Consider the following 26202-nt stretch of genomic DNA (forward strand, 5'->3'; position numbering starts at 1 on the left):
AACTTAGGTAAACGAGATAGCAAGCAATAGGGCTGCAAAAGGAAATGTAAAATTTAAAACCCTCCAAACTGAAACTTTTCCTTTAATGTGCATTTCATATGCAAAACTGAAAGGTGAAAATTAATTTAATCTTCTCTTAAGAGTAGGACTTCATTTATTATTACCAGTTTTCCTGGGGCCAGACAGAAAAGGCATTCTCTCTCTCTCTCTCTCTTTCTCTCTCTCTCTCTCTCTCTCTCTCTCTCTCTCTCTCTCTCTCTCTCTCTCACACACACACACAGCTTTACAGGGTACCAGGCATTCATATACAATGAAAGTGCTTGGCACTTCCTTTTTATTTAGTTGCTGTTGTTACCATATTTTTTCTTTTTTTAAATAATAAATCATATTTATTTTCTTTTTGTAATTATTTTTATTTTACATGTCAATCCCAGTTCCCTCTCCCTCCCTCTTACCCTCTCTGCCCTCTCACATGCACCCTGACCACCCTCCCCTCCCCTCCCCCCCACCCCAACTCCATATGTAGGGGAATGCCATCCAGTTGGGGTCAAGTAGATCTGACAGGTCATTTGAAGTAGGGACTGGGACTTCTCTCCTATCTCTAGGTTAAGGCAGTTATCCCTCCATGGGGGATGTGTCTACAAGGTCCTTTTGTGCACCAGGAATACATCCTGGTTCCAGTGTCTGAGGTCCCTTAGACTGCTCAGTCCTTCTGGCTGAGACCCATATTCAGGGGGGCCTGAGTCAGTCCCATGCTGGATTCCCAGCTATCAGTCTGGGGGGGCCTTTAGCTCCTCCTTGTTCAGGTCAGCTGTCTATGTGTTTCTGCAACCTTGTTACCATAATTTTTAAACATGACACTTTACTGTGGAGACCTGGCTGACCTGGACCTCCAGGGGAAAAACAGAATGGCTTTCCATTCAGTGATCCTCCTGTCTCTATCTCCCAGGTGCTGGATTTAAACACATGTGCTACAAGGTCTTTCTCGCTTTGCTTTAATTTGAATAGATCTCCAGATGTGTCCACAGTATTAGATAGGTAGATATAAAAGGCCTTCATAGTCACTTATGTTATGCTCACATACGTATGTATTTCAGCCAAGACCTATTTTGAATGTAAGAACTGTCTTGTATTTTCATCTCAGTCACAGTTGCATACATTTACAGCTATCGTAGAGTATGTGGTGTGCGATACGTGTCTCTTTGGGTAAAGTTCTAGTCGTTGTCAGGAGGTTGTATCAGAGTCCAACCAATAAAGAGCATATCACTATTACCTAATCAAGGGAGTGCTGTTTCATTTGAGCATTTGATTTCCACTAGGACGCACAACATTCAGTAATCATTCAACACAAGACATGCAATAGGCTGCTTCTGTTGGTCACAACATCATCCATTTATATTTGGCATATAGTTCTCTTTTTACAAAGACATGGGAGAAGATGTATCATGATTGTTTTGCTGAGATGAACTAAGAAGGGCAAACACTTCCACAGTCACAGAACTCGCCTTGATTGCTCTGTCACACAGAGCAAGCCATGTACAGTATATGTGAGAGACATCTCCTAAACTCACCAGCTGGTTTGCATGGCACATGAAGCAGGAAAGGATGTCAACACAGAACGAAGTAACAAAAGTTGGCCTTAATACTGTACTGTACATTTGGCCATCACAACAGTCACTTCCTTTTGGCTCAGGTTACTTGATTAAAACTACTTTAAGGAACATAGCAATACTTGATTGCTTAAAAAGCAATCTTTGCTTGCTTAAAAAAACATTAAAGTTGGGATTACATAAGAAATTGAATTTTTGAACAATTGATATTGTTATTAATTAAAGAGGATGTTCTTAAATATGACAACTTAATGTGGAAGTTGATAGAACAACTGTTTTTGTGATGGGTACTCCAGGCTGAAAATACACTGATCTGTCCTAGTCAGCACAGAGGGAGACAATACACTAAAATCCCTTCGGTGGTACCCAGCCCTGCCACAATACCATGTTGCCTTGACAAGTGAGGAATGCTTGAAATTAAAGGCAGATTACTGGTTCCAAAGTGCAGTTGTGTTCTGTTGAGTATCATAGATTGTTAGGAGTTAACTTATTTCCCTAGATTAGAAGATAGATGAACTTTAGCCCATTAAAGGTTAAAAGGAAATGAGTTACCCTATTAGATATAGACGTGGCAAGTCAGGATGTAAGATAGCCCTGAGAAGAGAAGTCTATCTGTGTCATCAGAACATTTTGCTCTGTTCTTAGAAAAGAGTGTGACACTGGAGTGAGTGAGGGAGGGACGGGGGAGGGAGAGAGGGAGGAAGGGAGGAAGGAAAACTTAGGACACTTTAAATTACTCTTAAAACATCATACTGTTCTAATTTAGTAAGGGACTTAGCATTTTGACAGAATTCTGAGAAACATACTATGTTAAGAACTTGCAACTTGCATACTAAGGTATGTTAGTATATATATATATATATATATATATATATATATATATATATATAATTTTAACAATTATTATTGAAGGTTTTGTTAAAATAGATACTAAATTACTAACTTCAGTGAAAGCAAAATTGAGGCTTAAGTATGAGACATTTGGAAGCTAAGATTAAAAAGTCATTTTTCAAAACAGACTTAAGTAAACATACATAAACACATATAAATATATTTGTCAATAATCAGAAAACCCTTGTGCATCATGCTAATCTGAGAGGACCCTAATAGTATGTCTGGTCACTTAGAACTGGGTTATCAGACAGAAGAGAACTAGTAGAAGAGATTTCAACAGATGAATATAAAGAAGTTAAAAATTTAATTTTGATGAAATAATAAAGAATAACAAAACAATTTCATTGCCCTTTTAAAATATAAACTTCAAGCCTAAATGTTGAGCATAAGTACAAATTTCTTTTAAAGGTCTACATAATATAACTCAATTACATTTAGGCACAATAGGGTAAACAAATGAATTGATTTACAGCAGAATCAGAAGCCGATAGTTTTAAAGCAACCACCAATACATAATATTTAAGAAATATGTATATAATACTTAAGGTATATTAAGATATAAAACACTTAAGATTGGTCAAGTGTGGAAGGACAGAGTGCAGGTAAACGATGGCATTTGGGATAGTGCCTGAAGAATCCCCAAGAACTTTAGAGAGCACATGTTAACCCTGAAGCTGTTGTGAATAGTTGCTGTCCTCCAGTCCTGGAAGGCAGAGGAGCTCCTACAAGAGTACCCCTGGGCTGATATCAAGATGCTGGCATGGTGTACCACTTTCTGAAGACTTCAGGAGAGAATCTATTCCCTTGCTGCTTCCAGCTTTTGGGAGCTGCCTGTGTTCTTTGTCTCGGGGGCCCAGTCTCTACACCTTTAAGATCAGCAGGAGAGGGCCGGATCCTTCAGCCTCAGATCACTCTTGACTTCCTCTTCTGTATGATTCTTCCTCTGTGTAGACAGTTGATTATATCAGGCCTATGTGGATAACCCAACAGGGTCTTTTTTACTTGGTGTCGGTCATCTGATTAGTGACCTAAGTTAACATGGATGCTCTCTGCCGATTAAGGCATGAGCACTTTGGAGGAGCTATTTTTCTTCCTGTCATAGATACAGACCTCAAACAGATTTAAGAGGCTCTGCAAACTCCAAGTAGTACAATACATGCATGCATGCACACAGAGCACAGTGGCTCAAGAACTTCATAATCAAACTGCAGGCTGACAAATAGAAAGGGTGATATGTGATGGGCCAGATAAGAAGGCAGCTCACCCTAAAAGGGGAAGATGAACCAACAATCATGTCATTATCGACACCACCAAAGAATAATGACCCCTTTGAGGGTCCAATGGCCCTTTCACAGGGGTTGCATATCAGATATTTACTTATCATTCATAACAGTAGCAGCATTACAGTTATGAAGTAGCAATGAAATAATTTCATGGCGGGGGATCACAACACAAGGAAACGTATTAAAGGTTCACAGTACTAGGAAAGTTGAGAAACACTGTCTTAGAATGATGTCTTTAATGTGCTGGGTGAATAATATTAATCTGCAGTTGACAACTATCACAGTTATCAGCATAGTGTTCTATACTGTGTAAGTATTTAAATCCTAAACAGAATAAACATGTTTCCAGAAAAAAGGAAAAAGATCCCTCTAAAAGTTATCTTTAAAAATTCTACTTCAGGCAAGGTATGGTGGCACCCACCTTTAATCCCAGCTCCTTGGAGGCAGAAGCAGGGGATTCTCTGTGCTTTGAAGGCTAGCCTTGTCTACATGGCAAGCTCTAGGCCAGTCAAGGCTACATATGGTAAGACCCCGTCTCAAAAGAAAACCACTTCAGCAGAAAATAGTGACCCTAATCCAAAGTTGGAAACTGAGATAAAGAACAAAGACATTGCCACTCTCTGAGGAAACACACTCTTTAAATGTTAATATTTTATGTAATTGAACTGATCATAAAGTATACAAAAATAACAAAATATGTCACGTCATGATGGGGGAAATGTTCTTCGATATGCTGTGAATATATGTTTCTCTACTAATTGGTTTAATAAAATGCTGATTTGTCAGTAGCCAGGCAGGAAGTGTAGGTGGGGCTACCAGGCAAGGAGAATGCTGGGAAGGAGGAGGCAGAGAGGAGCTGGAGACTCCATGTATCTGCTGAAGAAGAAAGGGGACCTGGCATCACTGGTAAGTCCAAGACCATGTGGAAAATACATAAATGAATAGAAATGGGTTAATAATTAAGTGAGCGAGCCAATAAGAAGCCTAATAGTCAAATTGTTCGTGATTAATATAAGCCTCTGTGTGTTTATTTAGGCCTAAATGGCTGTGGGAACAGGTGGCAAAGAAACTGGGTCTACAACATCATTTTGTGGTACAAGAAAGTTTAGATGTTTATTCAATCACAAGAATCAATTCAGCAAATTGAGGTTCATCAATTCAATATGGAGCCATTTAAAATACCATGCAAGTATCTTCATTCATAGATCTACTGTATTTTGGAAGTAGATTACTAAATAGCTAATACAGGTAAATGAGACAATTTCTTGTTTAAATACAGAGATGTGAACACAAAAAGGTTAAAAGATTATTCACCAAAACCAATACTAACTAGTAATTGTTATACTTATTCATAATTTGTTTTACATATCTGACTTATATTTTCTTACATTCTGTATATCCTAGTCTATTTAAAACTGTGTTTAGATTCATAAAACATAACTACAATAGGTTAAAGATTTCTCATATAGGCTATATCTAATTACATCTAAGGCTAAGGATTTACATCCATACAGTAGATTTAATATTAATAATCAAGTTGTTAGCTAAAAGCCATACTATTCAGATTATACTTGTTATTTTAGATCTTTACTTTTTGTATATATGCCTGTGCTTGAGTATAATTATCTGTACCACCTGTGCAGGAAACACAGAAGTAACTAGAATTACAGTCATGAGGTACCATGTAAGTGCTGGGAACCCAAACTGGGTCCTCTGCAAGAGTGGAAAATGCTCTCCAATGCTGAGCCATCTCTCCAAGGCCCTAGAGTGTGCTTGCCTTTGGTTAGTCTTTTCCCCTGTTCCAGTGTCCTATCCAGGATACATTATATTTGATTGCCATGTCCCCTTCGGCTCTTCTTGGCGGTGACAATATTGGGGAATTCTCTTTGGTACTCTGTGAAATGTCCTTCAGTTGGAAACTTTGGCTTCTCCAGTAGAAGACCACTTCGTTCAAGATTTGTTTTTATCACATGGTTTGAGATGACTGAAGAGATCTATCAGTGGTATGGTTACTTTGAGTCCGGGGACTGACAAGTGGTGTCAAGAGTTCTCCGTGTACAATTATTCGTAACTTTTATCCTCATTCTTTATTCTGGACTCTTTGGAAGAAAGTACGATGCTAAAAAGGGAGCGACATTTCTCTCTAGCAGTGGAGTAGTGACATGAATTAATAGGGTTTCCTTGGCATGCTATTTTGTCTTCTCTTGCCCAATTACTTACTTAATCCCTTACATTAGAATCACAGACTCTACACTTTGAGCTGTAGCCTAATACTACTGTGTTTAGTCTTGCTATAGTTGCTTATTTTTTATTCACTCAGAGTAAAATGTTTGTTTAATCAGAGTTCTTTCAGGGATTTAGGAAGATGGCTTAGTCTGTAATGTATGAAGACCTGAATTCACATCCCCATATAAACTGCCACACACACACACACACACACACACACACACTTATGCTGGAGAACTCACAAACACCCACACTCACATATTCATGTGAATACACCCCCCACCCGGTCCCATACACACTCACATCATGAGTTCTTTCAATTTCACTCTTGTGTTCCTTACATGCCCCACATCGATGTGTTAAGGTTTAGATTTTTTCTTTTCAGTATTCATTGGCTACATGAATGGTAGGTATCCATTTTCTCAGGGTCTTCAATTTCCAGCACAGGAGAACATCTCTGAATTTACTTGGATCTTGAGTTTTCCATCAGTCTTTCAGATTTCCTTCTTTAAGCTCTTTACAGATTTATTAGATTTCTATCTATGGCACAAGATGGGGTTAAGTGTTTTAATTACAAGATAAGACTACATCACTGACACACAGACCAACTGGATTTTGTGTGTTGACGTTTTTGTCCTAAAATTCTGCTATAATTGCTAATGAGTGAAATGAGGATTTAGGAAACCTTTGTCTTTTTATATAGATAGACAATCATGCCATCTGTAATTTCCTTTTCCTTCCTTTTCACTAGCTAGGCCTTTGGGCATGTCATATGCTCACAAGCACTTTTTAATACTCATTCTTTCCTCAACCACTACTTTCTTCAAACTTCTCCTTTCTCAAAGCAGTCCATTTCTTAATTTTCTGTTTTGTTCATATTTTATCTCTGAAATACTGGGTTCATGTCTTACTCCTCTATCTCCGTCATTGTTCACTTTGTACTGCAGCACCTTTAAATGAAATCCAACTATAATCCTTTTGTGTAGTATTCTTAAAAATATTTGCTGTGAGTGAGCCTACCCATGGACCTGGGTAGAGTAATAGCACAACTTCCAGGAGTCAAGTCACCTTCCTCACGAATGTCCTGGAGACTGAATGTAGGTCCTCAGGCTTGGCAGCAAGCATCCTTACTCACTAAAGCCATCTTGCTGGCTGGGCAGTATCTGTATTTTTAAGGAGGGGGTACCGCTTTTATACTCTTAAGACTACAAATACCTTCTGTTGCTTTAGTAAAATAGCACACATGTACCTGTGTCTTTTTTCTTCCTGCTGTCTGTTCCTGTTCAATTTAGACCCTAGCAGTTTCTCCATGGTGCTGGGCTTAGCTTTAGAACATTACCCCCATATGCAGGTTTTAGCAATTCCACAGTGGCAACTCCACAGCTTCCTGATCATTCTTTTACATTCTCCTTGGATTTGAGTTTGCTAGACCACCTGTTAGTTTTCTTGTTGGTGTCACATAGTATCCCTTACTCTGCAGCAAATGCTCAGCAGTTAGTGGCCCTCCTGTTCCCAGGGCTTTCAGATTCTTTTTTGCCTTAGATACAGCAGTCTGAGACAGCTAGCCACACCAGATGCTCCACTTGTTTCTATGAGGAGATTCAGGAGGTTCACAAATGTTCCTCCCTATGCATCTTCCCAGCATCTTCAATATTTATGAATTATAAGGTACTTTAAGTTATCGTTGAAGTTTTTCCTCTGTTTTCTAATTCAACCAAAGTGCCAGTAGAAATAAATATAGTGGAGAAGCTATTTCTTCTTTTTAGATACCTTTCAAGTCATGTTTTAGATTGAGTCCATTTGGGCCCTCCAGTCTAAAATTAAAGTATTCACAAGTGTTACTCTGCCCCCCACATATCACTCCCAACTTGCTGAAGAGTACTCAGACTTAAAGCTAACTAAATTTTTAGTGGAATTTTTAGTGAATGCCCAATGTGGCGAAACATATGGAGAAGCTCATAACCACATTTATTACCATGTTTGGTGCCCTAAAATTCTGTTCTATCTGTAGCTTTTTCTCCTACTTTACAATGTGTGGTCCAACTTAAACTGCCTGCCAATTGTCTGAAACTGGTGTACAGATATGACTTATTTAGGCTGCTCAATATTTACTTGTGATTAAATCACATAAACTCTTTCTTTCCATAAATGTTATTGCATACATTTAAGGCATACATGATACTATGGGATAGATATGAATAGTAAAAAGGTTGCTATGGTGAGGCAAATTAACATATTCACAATTTCATAGTTAAGCAACTTTTTCTGTTTCCTTTGTGATGACAGCAGCTAAAACCACTTCCTTAATATGAAAACAGTGTACAGAACAACTCTATGACCAGCAGTCCTCAGGTTACACATTTACTCTCTAGACTGGCTTATCTTACATGTTGACTCACATCTTCCTCCCCTCCCCTGAGCTTCCCCTTCCTCCTAAGTACTGCTTTATCCCCTATTTCTGTATACTTGATTATTTCCCACACATAAGTGAGAAAACAAAATATTTTAGCTTACTTGATAGCACAAGGTCTTCTAAGCTCATTTACAAGTAGGCAGATGGCAAGATCTTGTTTTTCCATGGCTAATAGCTTATTGTATATATTTACCAGTTTCTTACTCCATTCATTTGCTAACTCAGACAGATATTAGTTTCCCTATTTTGATGATGGGGATTGCTGCAAGGAACATAGCAGTGCATGTATCTAAGAGGCAGTGATATGATTTTCTCAGTTTTCTGTATGTAATTCTATTTTTAACTTCTCTAGAAACCCTTGTACTATTTTCTATCATGGTTCCTCAGTATTTTACAAAGCAAAGCAGTGTCAATACCTACAAACCAGACTTCACACAAATTCAACTTCTGACTGCTCTTTCAAAACTTGAGGTCTGCTATCATTGGGGCCATATTGCCACTTGGAGCTTGTACTCTGATTAAAAAGGAAACACCCTCCCAGGCTTCCCTGCAGGTGACTTCTCTCCTTTGTTACATTCCTGATTCTACAGATACAGTAGGCTCATGACCTGCAGAAACTTCTTCTAGCCGCTCAAAGTTCAAACACGCACTATTGGGTCTTAAGTCTGTTTCTATTTAGATGTCTGCAGATCCCCCGCATTCCACAAATATTCAAATCCAAGCTTGCTAATTTTTTTAAAGTCCAATTTCCTTTTAGTGTTCTCTAAATGGTTCAGTTAATGGAAGTGTCTTTCTAGCATTGTTCAAATTAGAAGCATCTTTAAAAGTCAGCTTTCTTCTCTCTTCCTTACTCTACCCATTGCTTTTCACTGTGTAAAACCAGCATCATGTTTTGGTCTTTGCTTTTCACTGTTCCCAGTGTTGTAAATTCTTTATATTTCGAAACTGCTGACTTTCCAAGATGGAGCAAAATCGTAAGATCTCTGAAACCATGTGCTCACTTGTTCCTTTATATCTGTAGGCATCTTGAGTATGTATTCATTTCTGGAGCCCCTATTCCTTTAGGACAGAAATAACCATTTAGTCATCATTGCATAAAATCCCAGGACAAATTCATGACTGTTAAATGTGTTAAACATGAGTCTCATAAATCAATGACTGCTTCATGCCACATGACCTTGCCTTAAAAACATTTTATATGCTTCTGTCTTTCTGCAAGTACTTTTCTTTTTTTTTTTCCAAATACTTCCGATTGATCCTTCAACTACAAGATCAAATAACTCAGTCAAAATTTGCCATCATTAAAATGGGGACTTTCTCATAACTTAAACAAAACAAAATAAAAACAACAACAACCACCTCTTTTAAATATCGAGGGTGCTAGGCACTACCTCTAAAACTGTATCATTATTTATAAAGCAGATCCCATGGGGCAACTGAACAGCTGCTGAAAGATTTGGCACACTACTATGCCAGCCTGAATTTAATGACCTACATGTGAAGGGCTCCATATCCAATTACTAATCCTTCCTCAGCTACTCTCTGCCCTGATATGGAGGTAGCTGAAAAAAGATGTCCTACTAACAGATCACAAATGGATCCAGTTTGTGCCAATGCTCAGTTAACAGAAATCTTTTAGACTTGAGAGATCCACAACAGAATCCTGGCCCACACCCCAAATACAACTGGAGATTTTAAGGAAGGGCTTCAGTTTTGCCACTAAATTCAGAGACGTTTGAGTTCATCTAAGAGGCTGTAACCATGTCCAAAGATCAAGCATAAAGAAAACTCCACACCTTGTACCTTTCAATATTGAAAGGGGACGAGTTCTATTAAAAAAGTTGAAAATAGTTTTTAATTTCCAAATTCTACAATAGTCATCAATCAAAAAACGGCAAATTAATTTTAAAAAAGGTCAATCTACATAAGTGCTTAATTTTTCCCCCGCGGTTGACTTGGTCTATATTTAGCCAAAAGATTATATAAGGTCAAGTATTACAAACGATGAAATATCACTGGTGTTTTGCAAAATAGCATAGAAAAACCTCAAAGAATGGATTATACAGCTTATGTTTTTACTAAGGATATAAAAAAATATAAACCTTAAAACTCCCAACTTCAACGCATTTTACTAATAACTTCACTTAGGAAAAAAACAATGTGATGTCAGTAGCTTTTGCCTATATAAATCAGAAATCATCTGGGCAATAGGTCATGTTCTCAACACCGAGAAGAGCGCTTCGTCTGTTTCGTATTTTAATTTCTATACGTAGGGCTTTACTCTCTTGCGACGCGAGCATATACGTAAATTAACGCCTGTGAGTACAAATTCAGGTCTCGCTAGGGGAGAACACCTCGTGGTAGCCGCCACTTCCCCCAACAAAATCTAGGTCTTGGCCCCGCCCCCAAAGCTCCGGCCCCTCTCCCCAACCTAGGAGTTTGTAATCGGCGCCTTTAGATGACGTCATCCGCAAGTGCCGTAACCAGGCGTGCAACCACCGCCTCTGCCTCTGGGAGTTGAAGTTTCTGGAGGAGGACCGGACGCGTGGAGCGGTGGGCACTTCAGAAAGGCTTTCTGACCGCACCCTGGCGTTCCCCATCGGCCCCGCGGCTTGGTAAATATGGCACTGCGGCTGTCGCGCGGCTGCTCTTTGCTGTCCTTTCGGATGCTAAAGGAACGCGCACCGTGCCGCCGGCCGCTGCCATCGGGGCTTCCGGGGGGAGAGGGCAGAGCCTGGGAAGTAGTTGCCTGTTCTGCAAGGAAGTGACGTCAGGTGGCGCGTCCCCCGCCCCGCCCCCACGGCCTTCCTTGCGGCGTCCTGATTGGCCAGCTGGGGCCGCGTTCTCGGACGCACAGCAAGCTCGGGGCGGGCACGGCGGGCGTGTGTCTGCGCGTGCGCGTGCCCTGGACCGCGCGGCTCTCCAGGTTTCTGTTGTTGGTGGGGGCCGGGGCCGGAAGTGTGACAGGAAGAGGAATGCGGGGTCGCAGGGCCGCCCGTCGCGGTGCTGCTGCTTTGTTAGGGAGCGGGCAGGGCGCCTTCCTCTTCCCCGCGCCCCCGGCGGTCGGATGGAGGGAGCCGAGGGGCAGTTGCTGCAGCTGCGGCTGAGCCTCGTGGTGAGCCGAGGACGAGTCTTAAGATCCAGCTGCTGCCAGACGTCACCGACACACTTGGTGTTTAAAGTGTGGCCGCTTGTCTAGCAGCATAGTCTTCCCTGCTACCGCGGCACTGACCAACGCGTTAAAACACAGTTAGAAAAGAAAGAAACACACACACACACACACACACAGACACACACACACCCCAGAAAAGACCCGGTTACCGCAGGCCATTGGCTCCTTCCTGCAGGCACTGCCACTTGGCAGTTCCCGAAAAGAAAACCTTACAACCACACCAGGGCTGTTTTATTTTAGCCGGCGTGATGACAGCTCTGGTTTTTGTCTTTGGCCTTCGACGATGTATGCTCTCTCCACACCCTTAGTCATCATTCAGTTCTGAGTTTTATAACCCCATCTGATAACCTATATCCATGAATTAGCCATCCATTTTTTTTTTAATTGTGCTACAGTAAAATCCCACACGTTCGTTCTAGATTTTCTTAAAAAAAAAAAAATGTTCTTAAATACTTGCTTGAGTGGGCTTACTGAATGAAAATGTACCCTGAGCATCGCTGCGGGTCAGGGTGGAGTTCCCAGACTCTGCCATCGAGACGTACGTCATGACCCAAACTAAAAGTATGCTCAAAAGTGCCGTGTTTTGCATAACAGATAACTGCGGTAAATTCGTGTACAGTGTGTTTATGGTACGGTAGACGGTCGGGAGGAAGCTGTCTTGGTAAAGTCTAGCCAAAATAAGATAGCCCGCTAGTATTTTATCTGCATTTCACGTATACTTGCTTCAGTATGTCTGGCTTACTTAATTAAAGCGTAGAAAACTCACCCAGCACAGTGTTTTGAGAATCGCTAAAGTAAATTCGTGTTTCTTTATTTTTGATAGGCTGTTCAGAAATGTCACTATTCTGTGATAGGTCAAATTAAATTTAACTTGAAACATTTAAATGTGAAAGACAGGCTCCCCCTGGTGTAGGTGAGTCGTAAAACGTGGCTTTTGTAATTCTCACAGTATAGCTCAACACGTGGAGGTTTATTTAACTACACACAGAACTACTGAAAAATATTGCCACGGATAAACAGAAATTCCTTTCATAAAATGTTTTCTTGTGTATTCTAGTTTTGCTTTTCACTTTTCATGTTTAATGAGTCTTGTTTCTTCCATTATCCCTATACATTTTTTTATTTAATACCTTCAGAGCTGACTGTCAACAGTGTGCAATCTGCACGGTCCCTTCAGAATCCCTCACCCCCAAGGTTTTCAGTTACTGGGAAGGGTTGCTGTTAGAACTGGGTTTGAGCCATACTGTATTCAGCTTTCCTTTGATCAGCAAGTTCAGTTCTACCTACTATGGATAGAGATGCATGTGGTTAGACTTAAATGGAGATTTATTTCAGCCAACCCAAAGAATTTCACAGACTGATTACAGAATTAATTTTTATATTTTGCTCTAATCCACCTAAAGTGTTTACAGATATACAATGACATTTGTTGAGAAAGAAAATTTGTGTGTATCATTCAAGTTATAAAATTTCAATGAACAAAAGTTGAAGATGTGTGTATATGTGCACTTTTAAAATTAATTTGATATAATATGAATATTAGTATTTGTTTTAATACTCAGATTTAAAATATAGTCCCCTTTATTAATAAGTAATTTGGAAATAGTATTTTTACTGGCTGCTTAATATATGTAACTGACCTTATAGAGTATACATAATTGATGTTATAGAGGAATCATAATTTATTGACTCTCTTTGCTGACATTGCTGACACTCAAGTAAATTCTGACTTTTCACAGTTAAAAGTAATGCTAGAATGAATGCAAATTTTAGTGTATATTTCTGATTCAGGAATTCGTTCTAAGAAAATAAATTACTAGGTCAGATGTGTCCCAGTTTTTGCTGTGATAAAACACTGACCAAAGGCAAGCTAAGGAAGGAGTCACTGGCTTATGCTTGTAGCTCACAATTCATCACTGAGGGAAGTCATGACAGACTCAGGCAGACATTGTTGGCTTACTCCAATGCTTACGCTTAGTTAGCGTTTTATATGGCCCAGGACCACTTGCCTAGGGATGGCACTTCCCACAGTGGGCTGGCCTCTTCCATATCAATAAACAGTCTGGACAGTTCTTCATAGATGTGGTCCCAGACTAACATCATCTGGGCAGTTCCTCCATTGAGCTTCCTCACATAACCCCTGGCTATCAGTGTGACAGCTGAAGCTAATTAGGACAGTATCAGTGTATTACAACTCTCAGAAGATAACTTGCCTTCTGGAAAACTGTATGACAATGTGTAATCACCATTTCTTTAGTCCTTAATTCATGTTAAGTGAAAGTCAAAGATCTTTGCCATACATGGAATTAACTGTCTAAATTTGTATTTTTATTATAGACAGAGTTTAACATTTGTTGGCATCTATTGGCCATTCGGGTCATTTTGCTTTGTGTCTGTAAATTATGTGTTCATGTAAAAAAAAAATGTTGCTCTCTAGATTTTCAGAAACAACCAACATGTCGTCTGAGATGCTGCCAGTGTGTCTTGCGACTCCTAATGTGGGAAGAGAGCCAGGTGTAAGTGATGGTGAAGAGGATGGGCAGAAGCCAAGCTTAGATGCAGGGACTGAGCCAATATCTAAGCGGCAGATGAAGAAGCTGATGAAGCAGAAGCAGTGGGAAGAACAGCGAGAACTTCGGAAGTGCGTACTTCAGAGCATGCTACATCCTACTCAGGGATGGGATATCCTCTTAATAGCTGTCTTCCTTACAACTGGTTAGGAAAAAATAAGCTTAGGCATGCTATTAGCTATTAGCTAACACTGAGTTTCTGTTAAAACCACAAATTGTGACTTTGCTTTTTGCAGTACTAATAATGTTAGGCTCAGCATCTTTTCTCCCCTAACGCTGCCTGACTAGCAGGACACCTGTTGCAACAGCTGAGACAAGGGAGCTGGTATCAGTGTCCTAGATACGGGATAAAACAACAACACAGGAAGGTCAAACATTGCCCTGACAAGGATGTGGCTAAAACAGGTTTTCATGAAAGCATTTAGGCTACAGCCATGTCTAATGCCAAGATTTAGAAGAGGTTAGAAAAACGTTGGGTTTTTATTTCTGTTCTTTTAGTAAATTTAGTGAAATTTTCTTTTTAGTGTTGTCAATGATTATTGAACTAGAAAATCATTTAAGGGATGAGTTATGAAAGTAAAATTCTTTATAACTCTTTTAAGTTTTTCTTAGGCATAGTATAGTATCAGTAATGATACTACTGAATAATATATTCAGTTATTCATTAAAGAAAGCTTTATATTATCTTTGCAAAGTCATTTCCTCTATGTGTAAAGTTATTGCAGGAGTAAATAAAGTTGTTGCTGTCTGACCCTTTTCTATCCACAGAAGAGACATGCTTTCATAGAACCATGACTGTTTACAAACATAGTTGGTTTTTTCCTTTTGTTTAATTAGAAATCTTGGGAATGTCTAAATACAGAAATAACAAAACGTTTTGTTTACTAATTTTAGGGAAAAACGAAAAGAAAAGCGCAAGAGAAAGAAATTAGAACGACAGTGTCAGCTGGAATCTAGTTCAGATGGGAGCGACAGAAAACGCATCCGAAGACATGGTGTCCATAGCAGCCTCCGCCTTATCATCGACTGCAGTTTTGACGATTTGATGGTGTTAAAGGTATCACGAGGTCCCTGTGTGTGAACTAGGTTAAATCCCTCTTATTCTCATATCTAGTATTATGGATAGTATTTATATAGTTTTTCAAAATCTCTGCTCCCAAATTAAGTCCTATAATAAGTATATGCATATTTACATATATGTTTGCATATGCATAGATAGACACCATTAATTAGATAGTAAAACTTCGTAACTACATGTTAGTCCTAAAGACCTATGGAGTCACTGTGACGGCACATGTCTGTAATCCTATCACATGGGAAATGGATGCAGGAGGATCTCAGAGTTTTAGGCCAGCCCATTTGAGGCAAGCCTGGACTACTCAGTGAGATCCCTTTCAAAATTTGTTTTCAGAACGTCTGTAGCACGACTGGAGATATGAGATGGCTCAGCAGTTAGGAACACCTGCTGGTCTTCCAGAGACCCGGGTTTGGGTCCTAGCAGCCACGTGGCCAGAGGCACTGCCCAGCATGGTGCACAGACGTATATCCAGGCATGCAAACACGCACAAGTGTTGTTTTAAATCTTGCATTTTACCAGTGCCACTGGGGTAAAGTGTAGAAATAGCATTTTTCTGAAAAGGTTTTGTTGTTTTCCATTTAGACAGCGTCAGCTAGCATTTTGAATAGACTTTAAAGGACAAAAGGACAGCTGAGTTATGGAACATTAACTTCCAGTTGTTCTGTCAGTATGTAGGAAAATCAAGTGAATATTATCACAACAGTCATAGTTTGAGACAGGGTTTCTCTTTGTAACCTGGCTGTTCTGGAACTCACTCTGTAGATCAGGCTGGCCTTAGACTCACAGAGATCCTCCTGCCTCTGCCTCCCAAGTGCTGGAATTAAAGGCATGCACCACCTCCCTGGCTGTCCTTACATTTTAAAGGAAATATTTTTGCCTACCTAGCTATTCCTTCTCTTTGTTCTATTCCTGTAACACCACAGAATAGCCTTAGGTGACTTTGATAACTTTTTAAGTTGTGCTATTTTATAGGATATTAAGAAGCTTCATAAGCAGATTCAACGATGTTACGCAGAAAACCGACGAGCGTCACACCCTGTGCAGGTGTGTGTGAAGGGTTAGAGGAAACTCAGCTTTCTTCCCCATCTCCCATGACGAGGCATGGATTGTTGTCCTTAGCTGGGAGTCTTAGAGGTTTCTTGTGTCATGCTTATTTGATCTTTTTTTTTTCTACAAAAATATTTTGAACATGAGTCTTGTGCATTTTCAGTGACTGTCCACCGCTGTGTAGATGGGCGTCTTTGATTTAGGACATGTGCATATCTTCACACCAGGTCTCAGCTTCTGACTCCTTCCAGCCACGGGAAGTGGGAAAGGAGGGTTCTAGGCTGCCCTGTTCCGATGTGTACAACAAGGCCTCTTAGCTGTGGGTCTGTTTTACATTTCCTTTTGACAGTTCTGAAAAGGATTTCTTAAATTTAGTTGAGAGTAATTGTGGAGACTAGTTGGCTGCTGCTGTGACTCCTACCTCAGACGGGAAGAACCAAGAACTTCCCACATGTGCTGTGCTTAGATGTGTGTCTTACCATGTGGAGCAGTATGGACTGTGTTTTCATATAATTCTGTACCTGCTTCAGTGATAGCCTTACATATATATTACATATATGTAATTATATATGCATATACATTTACATATATATATACACACACACACTTTTCAAGGTCTTCAGCTTGATACAGCTGTAAAGTGGGGGTCAGGAAAGGCTCCACAGCAGCAAAAATAGCAACAATAATTAATAGTGGCGGGCCCCTTCTCCCAGGAGGGGGATGAGAACCCGAGGAAAGGCAGTGAGTTTGCAGCATGATCTTCAATGGCAGACAGAGGGAGGAAAATGTGGGTGGATGCCACAGCCACTGGGTTAGCACATGCCCTTTCTACCACCTAGTACAGGGTTGCTCAGGGTTGGTAACAGTTCTTTTTTCTTAATCACTGGTCATCAGATGAATGACGAGGGAAGTAAAATACTGAAATAAACTGATTGTTTTCCTTCTTTTTCTCTGCTTACCTTGCTCATCAGTTTTATTTGACAAGCCATGGAGGTCAGCTGAAGAAGAACATGAATGAAAACGACAAAGGATGGGTCAACTGGAAGGTAGTACAGCAGTCCACTCTCGTGACACTCAAGTACCTCTAAGCTCCTGGAAGGCCTCTTTATTTTACCTAAGCTCTCAGTAATGGTGTGCACCAAGCCTGTGTGTCAGTGCACCCATGTTTATAGAGGTGTGCACCAAGCCTGTGTGTCAGTGCACCCATGTCTAGAGGTGTGCACCAAGCCTGTGTGTCATTACATCCATGTCTAGAGGTGTGCACCAAGCCTGTGTGTCAGTGCACCCATGTTTATAGAGGTGTGCACCAAGCCTGTGTGTCATTACATCCACGTCTAGAGGTGTGCACCAAGCCTGTGTGTCATTACATCCATGTCTAGAGGTGTGCACCAAGCCTGTGTGTCATTACATCCACGTCTAGAGGTGTGCACCAAGCCTGTGTGTCATTACATCCATGTCTAGAGTTACATGGGGAGAAGCTAAAGAACAGAATGAGATGTCTGCTCATTTGCGTTTACTCTCCTAAGTCTTGTCTGCTATTAAAACCACTTCTATATAATAGAAATACCCAAAAGTCTCTCTAGAATTTGAAAAGTGTCTCTACATGTAAATCCGTGCTGCTCATTTTGTGAGCAGTAGACAAACATGAACTCTTGAGAGGTGAAAATCTGGATCGTGAGTTGACATGTGCTGTAAGTGTGAGGTACATGCAGAATCAGAAAGTGGGGGTGGGATATAACATAGACATGTTATGTTAATATGTTGAAGGTAATTTATCCATGTTTAATTTTTAGTGTGGCTTCTAGAAGATTTAAATTATCTGTGATGTACACTTTCCCTATTTTAGGTTTTTGTAAAGATGGCTGGGTACTCTTCTGTTCTGAGGAGTGCTATGTTCTGCTTGTGTGTGTTTGCTTTCAGCTTTCTCTTCTGGTACCTTCTGATCTAATAGCTGCTTTCAATAAAAGCCTGTCATACAGACATTTGCAAGAAGATTATCCTTAGCAAGTCTTTTAGATTCATGTCTTTTTTCCTAAGAAATAATGACTATATTAGACCAGCATACTTTATAGTTCAAGTCTTGCCAAGCTTATTATGTACACCCTCACTTTTCTAGAGAAATACAGATTTAGTGACTTCAGGTTACTCAGATACCTCTTGAAGCCACTACTAAGTATAGGAACACATTTATAGCATACTGTTTTCCAGAAAAGTAATTATATTAATCAGTAGCATACAATGTTAAATGTCTGCTTCACTTGATTTTCTTTAAAATTATTGTGTAAAAGTCAGGGAGTGGTAACATCATTCAAGCAATTAATGTAACTTGAAAAATCTGGGCTGCCAGCTCTCACTCAGCCTTGTGTCTCTGAATTGACAATTTTGGTAAAGAAGCTTCCAAGTTTGTCTCCTTGTAGAAACAGACGCATTCAATTAATTAAATTGACAAGCAGTTTTGATGATTGACATAGGAGATGTAATTAGAAAAGGCATTTCTTGTCTGGAAAATGGTGTGATCAAGACAGCAGGAAAATTACATTTTTATTTTTTATTTTGGGATCCGAGATAAAATGAGAAAGATAGGCTAGTGCCATATTCACACGAAAGAGTTCCTAAGTTAAGGAGTTTGTTTGGTGTTAACCCTCCAGAAAAGGGCTGAATAACAACAAGTGAGATTTTAGGAACTTAGCTTGTCATCGTGTGTGGAATTAGATTAGGGACTGAGGCTCCAACCAAGGAAATAAGGTTAGTAGAGTATGTCAGTGACTGAGCTATGAGGGAAGGAATTGGTTATGGATTTTAAGCACTGTTCTAACAATAGCCTCTCAGGCTTTACTCCAGATGGTTTTTAGAGAGGTTTCTTTTGGGAAAAGAGGATAATCATGTTTAGCTAGTGTTCACAGTGTCCTGCTAATTAATACGCATCCTCCTTTTGTTTTTAAAGGATATCCACATCCAGTCAGAGCACTATAGTGAACTCATAAAAAAAGAAGACCTGGTTTATCTGACATCAGACTCTCCTAATGTACTGAAGGACTTAGATGAATCAAAGGCCTATGTGATTGGAGGCTTAGTGGACCACAACCATCACAAGGTACTGTGCTCTCTGCCTGCCTAAACCTGTGTTTCGGGTAGTGAGGAAGTCCTCAGGATGATGGTCTTTCTTGAGCACCTGTGACTGTGGTGGTAACCCTCCCTGCAGCCCTGGGAGAGAGACCAGGGCAGTTTTTTTCTATACTTCACACACAGTTTTGGGTACTAAGAAATTGAACCTAAAGTCAACCGTGTTGGTTGGCAAAGCAGATTCTGGAAATGACCAGATTGCTGCAGAGTCTATATGCCTAAGCTGTGTGTGCTGTGTTGCTGAGGGCTCTGATGCTAAGGAATTGCTAAGCCACTGAAGCTTATACCAATCTTTAAGAAATAGGTTTCATTTTTGTTTTATGTGTATGAGTGTTTTGCCTGCATGTGTCTTCGCTTTTGCTTGCCTGGTGCCCTTGAAGGTCAGAAAGTGATGTCAGGACCTCGGGAACTGGAGTTACAGACAGTTGCGAGCCACCTGCCACATGGATGCTGGGAAGTGAGCCCAGCGGTCTGCAAGAGCGGTGCTGTTAACCACCGAGTCCATGCCAGCTCTATAGCAGTTTTTAAATACGTGATTATCAAATTAGTTTTTCTCTCCATTTTTTTCTCACCTTATGTTTTATGTATAAAACGTTACAGAACTCCACTTAATGAAGAAAACATTTTTGTGTACTTTGCAACATGCTCAGTTCATCCTATTTTTCTGAAGAAAAAGTATTATTTCTAAGTAAAGAAATATTGTCAGCACAGTATATGAAGGAGTTGTGTGTTCTTCTGCAGCAGTATGTACGTAGAATTTCTACCATGTCACAGGTGAGCACATCAGCCTGGCCAGCAGTGGCTGCATGGCTGTGGCACACCAAGCTGCAATACAGCAGAGAAACTGGACTTGTTTTTGTAAAACTGTGATCTTGAAGGGGCCAGGTGTGGCTAGCCATGAGCTGAGCAACTCATGACAGTGAAGGAACCTTCTCGTCAACCTTTCTGTTGTTCTCAGTGGGAAATTCTAGCTTATATGCACAAACATATTGTCTGCTCAAGTTGTGTCTCTTTCTCTAATAAAATAGTTTTTTCCCAAAGCCCCTAGCTCCTCTCATCTCTTGTCTCCCTGATACACTAAGTACTTGTTGAGAGATTCAGTTTACATTTCCTGGATGGCCTTCTGGGTGCTTTTATCTGGGATAGACATAGACTTCAAGCATTTTAAGTTTGAGAAAAGATAGAATTCTTATCTGATTTGTAGTTATTGGAAAGCCAAAAATAAAATATAAGGACCACTGAAATACTTTTCAATCTGGATTTCATTCCATTGCCATTTGTGTGCCTTTGTCTATTTCGTTCTCACAGAAAGAGTGATGGTTTCTCTCTGAATTCAGCTGGAGAGTTTAACACTATGAGAAATGGGGTGGGGGAGGGAAAGAGAATAATCAGAAAACATCTGCTGCAATTCTTTGTTCTGCCACCTAGAGGCTTCCTAACTGCTGGGAAGGCAGTTTTCACCTCTGGGAAGTGAGGTGTACACAGGGCTGGATGTTCTCTCCTGCCTGACTTAGAGCACACGTTCCAGATAACATTAGACCTACACTCTCATCGACTGTACATCTAAACCCCGTTGTCTTTATTTTCAGGGTCTCACACTTAAGCAAGCATCCAGTTACGGAATTGAGCATGCACAGCTCCCTCTTGCAGATTTTGTGAAGATGAACAGTCGCAAAGTCCTGGCAGTTAACCACGGTAAGCTATGGAGGTGACTGAAGGTGTCCCTGAGTGACGGACACCAAAAGAGACAGTACATTCAGACTCGGACAGATAGAAGAGAGAAGCCGTTTGTTTATTAGAACAAGAGTGAGTCTCTAGACAGTTCTGAGAATCTACAGACGTATAAAGACAACTCCTGTAATCTCGTAACTCGAAGAGACTTTTTGCTAACTTGTGGGCGTGTTTCCTCCCAGTTCTTTTCCTGTGATGAATCTGGGGACCCTCCTTCATTTCATCAGAGTTTTCATGGGATTGATTATTAGTGACTATGTGATATTACAGCCTCTAAAATAATCATTTAGTCATTTCCCCATTATATATATATATGTATATATATATGTATATGTATATTTCCATCATGAATAACATTGTGATACAACTCTGCTTTATAATTAGAAAGGTTTTGAGAGAGGGTTTCACTGTATAGATTAGGCTGGTCTTAGAGAAATCCACCTGCCTCTGCTTCCATCCTGAATATTGAGATAAAAGCCATGTGTCATCAAGCCACCCATCTTTAAATTTTGTAAGATTTGTTTCTATTCTCTGTGTATGAGTGTTTCGTCTGCATGTATGTATCTATACCAAATGCCTGTCTGGTGCTTGTGGAGTCCAGAAGAGGGAATTGGATCCCCTGGAACTGGAGTTATAGGCAGTTATAAACAGCTGTGTGGGTATTAGGAACTGAACCCCTGTCCTCTGTAAGGAACAATTTTAGTCAGTGCACAACAACTTATGTAATCCTAAGTTCTTTATGTATAGCAGGCTTTATGGGGTAAGAGAAATTAAATTAAATTACTTATTCAAGGAACAAATATCTTCAAAAAACCTTTGATACCTTTTGTACTTTTGTACAAAGTTATAGAGATAGCCCTCCCACAGTGTGGTGGACCTAGGGACAGTATGATATCCTTTCTGCTAATGTGAAAGTAGAAGACAGAAGCAGGCAGAAGGCTCATTCGGGTGGTTCTTCATAGGGAAGGCGAGGAAGTGAGCTGAATGCTAACCATGGGGCTTAGGAGAAAAAGATGGAAAGAACATAAAGACTTGAGAGCCATGGGGCAGTTCATCCCTGATAGCCAAGGGGAGGAGGAGGTAAGAACTTTGCAGTAATTAGGACAAATCAGGACAGGGGCCACAGTGCAGTAATTAGGACAAATCAGGGCAGGGGCCACAGTCTAAGACAGCATGCAGCATCGTGGTGACCCATTTGTCTGTGTCGCAGTGTTTGAGATTATCCTGGAGTTCTTGGAAACAAGAGACTGGCAAGAGGCGTTCTTTACCATCTTACCCCAACGGAAAGGAGCTGTTCCTGCACACAAAGCCAGTGAAAACTCTCCTCAGGACCAGCAGCCCCGGCCAGAAGCGGGGGGCAGTTCCAGCGAGGGAGAGCAGTCCAAGAATGACCCCGACTCACCACAGAGAGAAGAGCAGGGCCAGCAGAGCAACCAGCCCGGTGTCCTCAGTGAGTCCCGTCCACAGTGACCAACCTTCCCTAGCTGTCCTTCCACTGAAGGAGCGCCCAGACAGTGGCTCGTCACAGAACACTCAGACTACAAGGAAGGTGATTTTCTCTCATCTCTGTTGTGGGGTTTTAAATCGTGTCAAAAGTTAAATGATAATGAAAAACCCTTTAAGCACCAAGAAAGGATTATTTGGTTTTGTGTAGGAAGGCCTAAAGGTATGATTTCAAAATTGTTTTAAACCTCAAGTCAGAGTCATGGAGAATGTTACCGTATTAGCAGGCCTTCATTCTCCTCCCTTCACTGGAGTGTATTCTTCAGGATGTGCCTTCTGACCTCTTAGCTTTGTTCTTTTATGTTCCTATCAGTGTCTGTCTGTTTGGTCTGATCCTGTTTGGTGGACCGGATGTTCATGAATGTTCTGTGTGTCTACTAGAATGTTGAACTTGGGAGGCTGCCCTTATACCTGTAGCTTTTGTGTTCCGTAGAGTTCTTTCTAAGAAATATTTATTTCTGGAAGGAATACTAGTTGTTTGCTGGGCATAGCAATTTCCTTTGGATAGTGGAGCCCGTTCCTGTGCCTCGCTTGTGATGTCTTCTCATACTTCTGAAATAATCACAAGAATAACCTTAATCCCTTAATGACAATAATAATTTAATTACAAAATTAAAGTTTTGCTGGCTGGACTATTTCACAGTGTTATTCTTGAAGGATCAATTTGTCTTTACCCCAGTTTAAAGTAAAAACATCTATCCTTTCTATATTTTTCATATATATATAACATATATCTCCATATGTTAGCTTTCAATGTGAATATTGTACATCTCCCTTCTACTCTAGTATCCCAACTCATGTAAATGTGTGTTTCTGTAAATAACATAGGCATGTAGGAAAATGTACATGTAATAATGTTTACATCTGTCCACATCTCATTTAGCTCTCACATTTTAGTTCATGGTTACAGGGCTGATGTGTATTATTGTGGAATGATTATGCTGAATGCACTAATGCCCAAATCCAAAATTGAACAGTGGTTTACAAGGGAAGACTGCATGGTAATTACAGAGAAGCTCACACAGAGCAAATGCCCTGTCACCAGTTTAGTGGATTCCAGCAGCTCCTGCTCCCTGTGACACAACCTGTGTATTATGTTGTGTGTGTGTGCTAACATCACACTTAGATATTAGATTGAATGTTGATGTTCAATGTCTCTTTCTGTTGCTTTATTCTCAGCTACCTAATGTAGCTAGTTGTTTCAAAGTCTACAAACAGTGGATGTAAACAGCCACACTACAGTTCTAAAAGAATAAAGTTCATGTTGCTGTACTTGTCCAAGTCTCAGATTTTTGTGAGATGTTCCCCATGTGCTATGTGTGAGCACTTGGTCTCCAGCTGATGCGCTGTTTTGGAGGTTGTGGGAACTTTGGGAGGTGAAGCATGTCACTGCGCGTTGGATTTGAGGGCTTATAGCCACTTCTGCTCCTTGTTGGTTCTTTTGTGCAGGTAGAATGAGATCAGTGCTTCCTAACTGCCAGGCCAGTTAGGCCTGCTCTTCCCTGGGTTTTCTCAAGCATTCTGCCATGCAACAGAAAAGTAACTAATACAGTGCCTTCCACTTACTTTATATGAAATAGAACCCTATGTAATTATGGAAGTGGAGGAAATTATGTCAATTACTGTAGTGACATATTATTTATGATTTATTAAAGCTTACCTGAGGATTCAGAAAAGAAAAGTCAGCCACAAGCCATAAAGTCAGGCATACACCTTTAACCCCAGCAGTCAGAAGCTAGGTACACACCTTTAATCCTAGGACTCAGGATTAAGAGATAGACTGATCTCTCTGAGTCCAAGGCCACCCAGATCTATACAGTCTGAAAGGGAATTATTAAAGCTCACACCTTTAGTTCCAACATTAGGAAAGTATACAAGACAGAAGCAAGGTCTCTGAGAGGTATTCCTCTCCAGCCACACTGAGGAGAGGCAGCAGTCTGAGACTTGGTGAAGAGCTCGTGTGTGGATCAGCCCTTTCAGCCTGAGCTAGAGGTGAGAGCTAGTGGCCAGCTGCTTTGCTTTCTAATATTCAGCTTGAAGCTTGAACCCCAATATCAGTTTCTGGGTCATTTATTATTATTATTATTATTATTTGTTACAAATTACCACATGGTTTAATTTTCATTACTTGCAAAAGCTCTGTATTGGTTTCCTAGGTGTGCCGAAACAAGTCACAATAGACTGAGTGGGCTAATATGACCACAACTTGTTTTCTACAGTTTCAGAAATTGCAGGTTCAGAATCAAGCATGATAGAACCAACTCCCAGTATTGTAAGGTACCTGCACACGAGTGGCACACACAATACACATTTAAAAGAGTGTATCTCAGCCGTTGCCAGAAGACAATAGTCACCATTCATTTTCAAATAACTAATTTCTGGATTATTTGAAGATTGGCTATAAAAATAATACCTAAAGACCTTTTTCTTAATGTGTTGTTTTCTTTCAACTTTTTTTGTACAAGAGGTAAAAAATGAAAGGGGAAAAGAATAGGTAAAGGTGAATTAATGGGCACAGAGGGCTAGAGTTGCCAGTGAATGGGCCCATGGAGACATTTGTCCCTCTTTCCCCAGCTCACTGGGAGGCATGTGCAATGAGCTTAACATATTCCCAAAAGTCAGTGGCAGGCTCAAGAGATGGGACCCTTGCTGGGAATATTGGATCATTGCATGAGATTTAAGCCTTGGCACTCCTATGTTTTCATTGTGAAACTGCCCATGGTACCAAACTCAGTGTTCATATTTTAAATGACTGTTACCATGTTTATCCTGTCGGGAAGAACAAAAGATTGCCTGTGAAATAAGTAAGCAATGCGGATGTGGTGATGCTTTCACACACTGGCTTTCTCTCTGCCTTTCTTCATTTCCCTCATTTCTCATGAATGCACACACATAAGCTGTACATACAAATATATGTGCATGTATGCATGCACACACAGATACACACACATAAAACAAAACTTGTTGAGATAAGAGAAAAGCCTCACTATGCAAAAGAAAAACCTAAGCAGCTGGAAAGAGGAATTCAACCCTGAAAGTAAGCATTTTCCCCTTGAAGCCATCTCCCAGACCCCAGTGGGATGATCTTTAGTAGTCTACAGAACAGGCCCAGTGTGATCTCGAGAGTCTTTGTTACAAGTGAACAACTTGACTAGCTAATGTTCTCTTTCAAGATAGAAGACAGCCACAAATGAAGGGGTGTGGATCATCTGTAGAAGAAAAGCCACTCTTCCCAGAGCCTCCCAAAAGAAAATGACTTCATTTTCATTTTAGCCCATTCCCCTTCTTTGTCTCCAGAATTGTAACAGAATAAAATTGTGTGGCATTAAGTCACTAAGGTTGTAATACTTTGTTGCAGCAACAGTAGAAAATGTACTTTTCTCTGGTCTAATTTTCTTCTGTCTGCTGGGTGCAATTGGCAGTGATACTCTAGATGATAGTTGAGCCACAAGGTGGAAGGATCCCGGGCCTCTCAATCACCAAGCAATGCAAAGGTATCCACTGAGTACGAACATGAGTCCTGAACTCTTATGTAAGAAATAAACCTTGTTA

At 40.4% G+C, this 26202-nt stretch overlaps 1 protein-coding gene across 1 annotated transcript; it reads left to right on the forward strand.

The window, feature by feature from the left end:
• Window positions 1–10877: 10877 nt before the first annotated feature.
• On the forward strand, window positions 10878–22632 carry LOC127223143 (tRNA methyltransferase 10 homolog A). Its single transcript, XM_051185654.1, has 8 exons — window positions 10878–11041; window positions 14036–14239; window positions 15063–15225; window positions 16219–16290; window positions 17265–17339; window positions 19238–19387; window positions 21006–21111; window positions 22358–22632. The coding sequence occupies exons 2-8, from the start codon at window positions 14055–14057 to the stop codon at window positions 22615–22617; spliced, it is 1011 nt and encodes a 336-aa protein (XP_051041611.1). The 5' UTR covers window positions 10878–11041; window positions 14036–14054; the 3' UTR covers window positions 22618–22632.
• Window positions 22633–26202: the final 3570 nt, after the last annotated feature.

Source organism: Phodopus roborovskii, unplaced genomic scaffold (genome assembly GCF_943737965.1).
Source record: "Phodopus roborovskii unplaced genomic scaffold, PHOROB, whole genome shotgun sequence".
NCBI classification, from domain to species: Eukaryota; Metazoa; Chordata; class Mammalia; order Rodentia; family Cricetidae; genus Phodopus; species Phodopus roborovskii.

What these genes read in the sequence shown, in the direction of transcription:
- LOC127223143 (XM_051185654.1), top strand. Translation starts at nt 14,055, where the DNA reads ATGTCGTCTGAGATGCTGCCAGTGTGTCTTGCGACTCCTAATGTGGGA. An exon ending in TGGACCACAACCATCACAAG is followed by an intron (nt 19,388 to 21,005) that starts GTACTGTGCTCT and finishes CTTTATTTTCAG; the next exon opens with GGTCTCACACTTAAGCAAGC. An exon ending in AGTCCTGGCAGTTAACCACG is followed by an intron (nt 21,112 to 22,357) that starts GTAAGCTATGGA and finishes TCTGTGTCGCAG; the next exon opens with TGTTTGAGATTATCCTGGAG.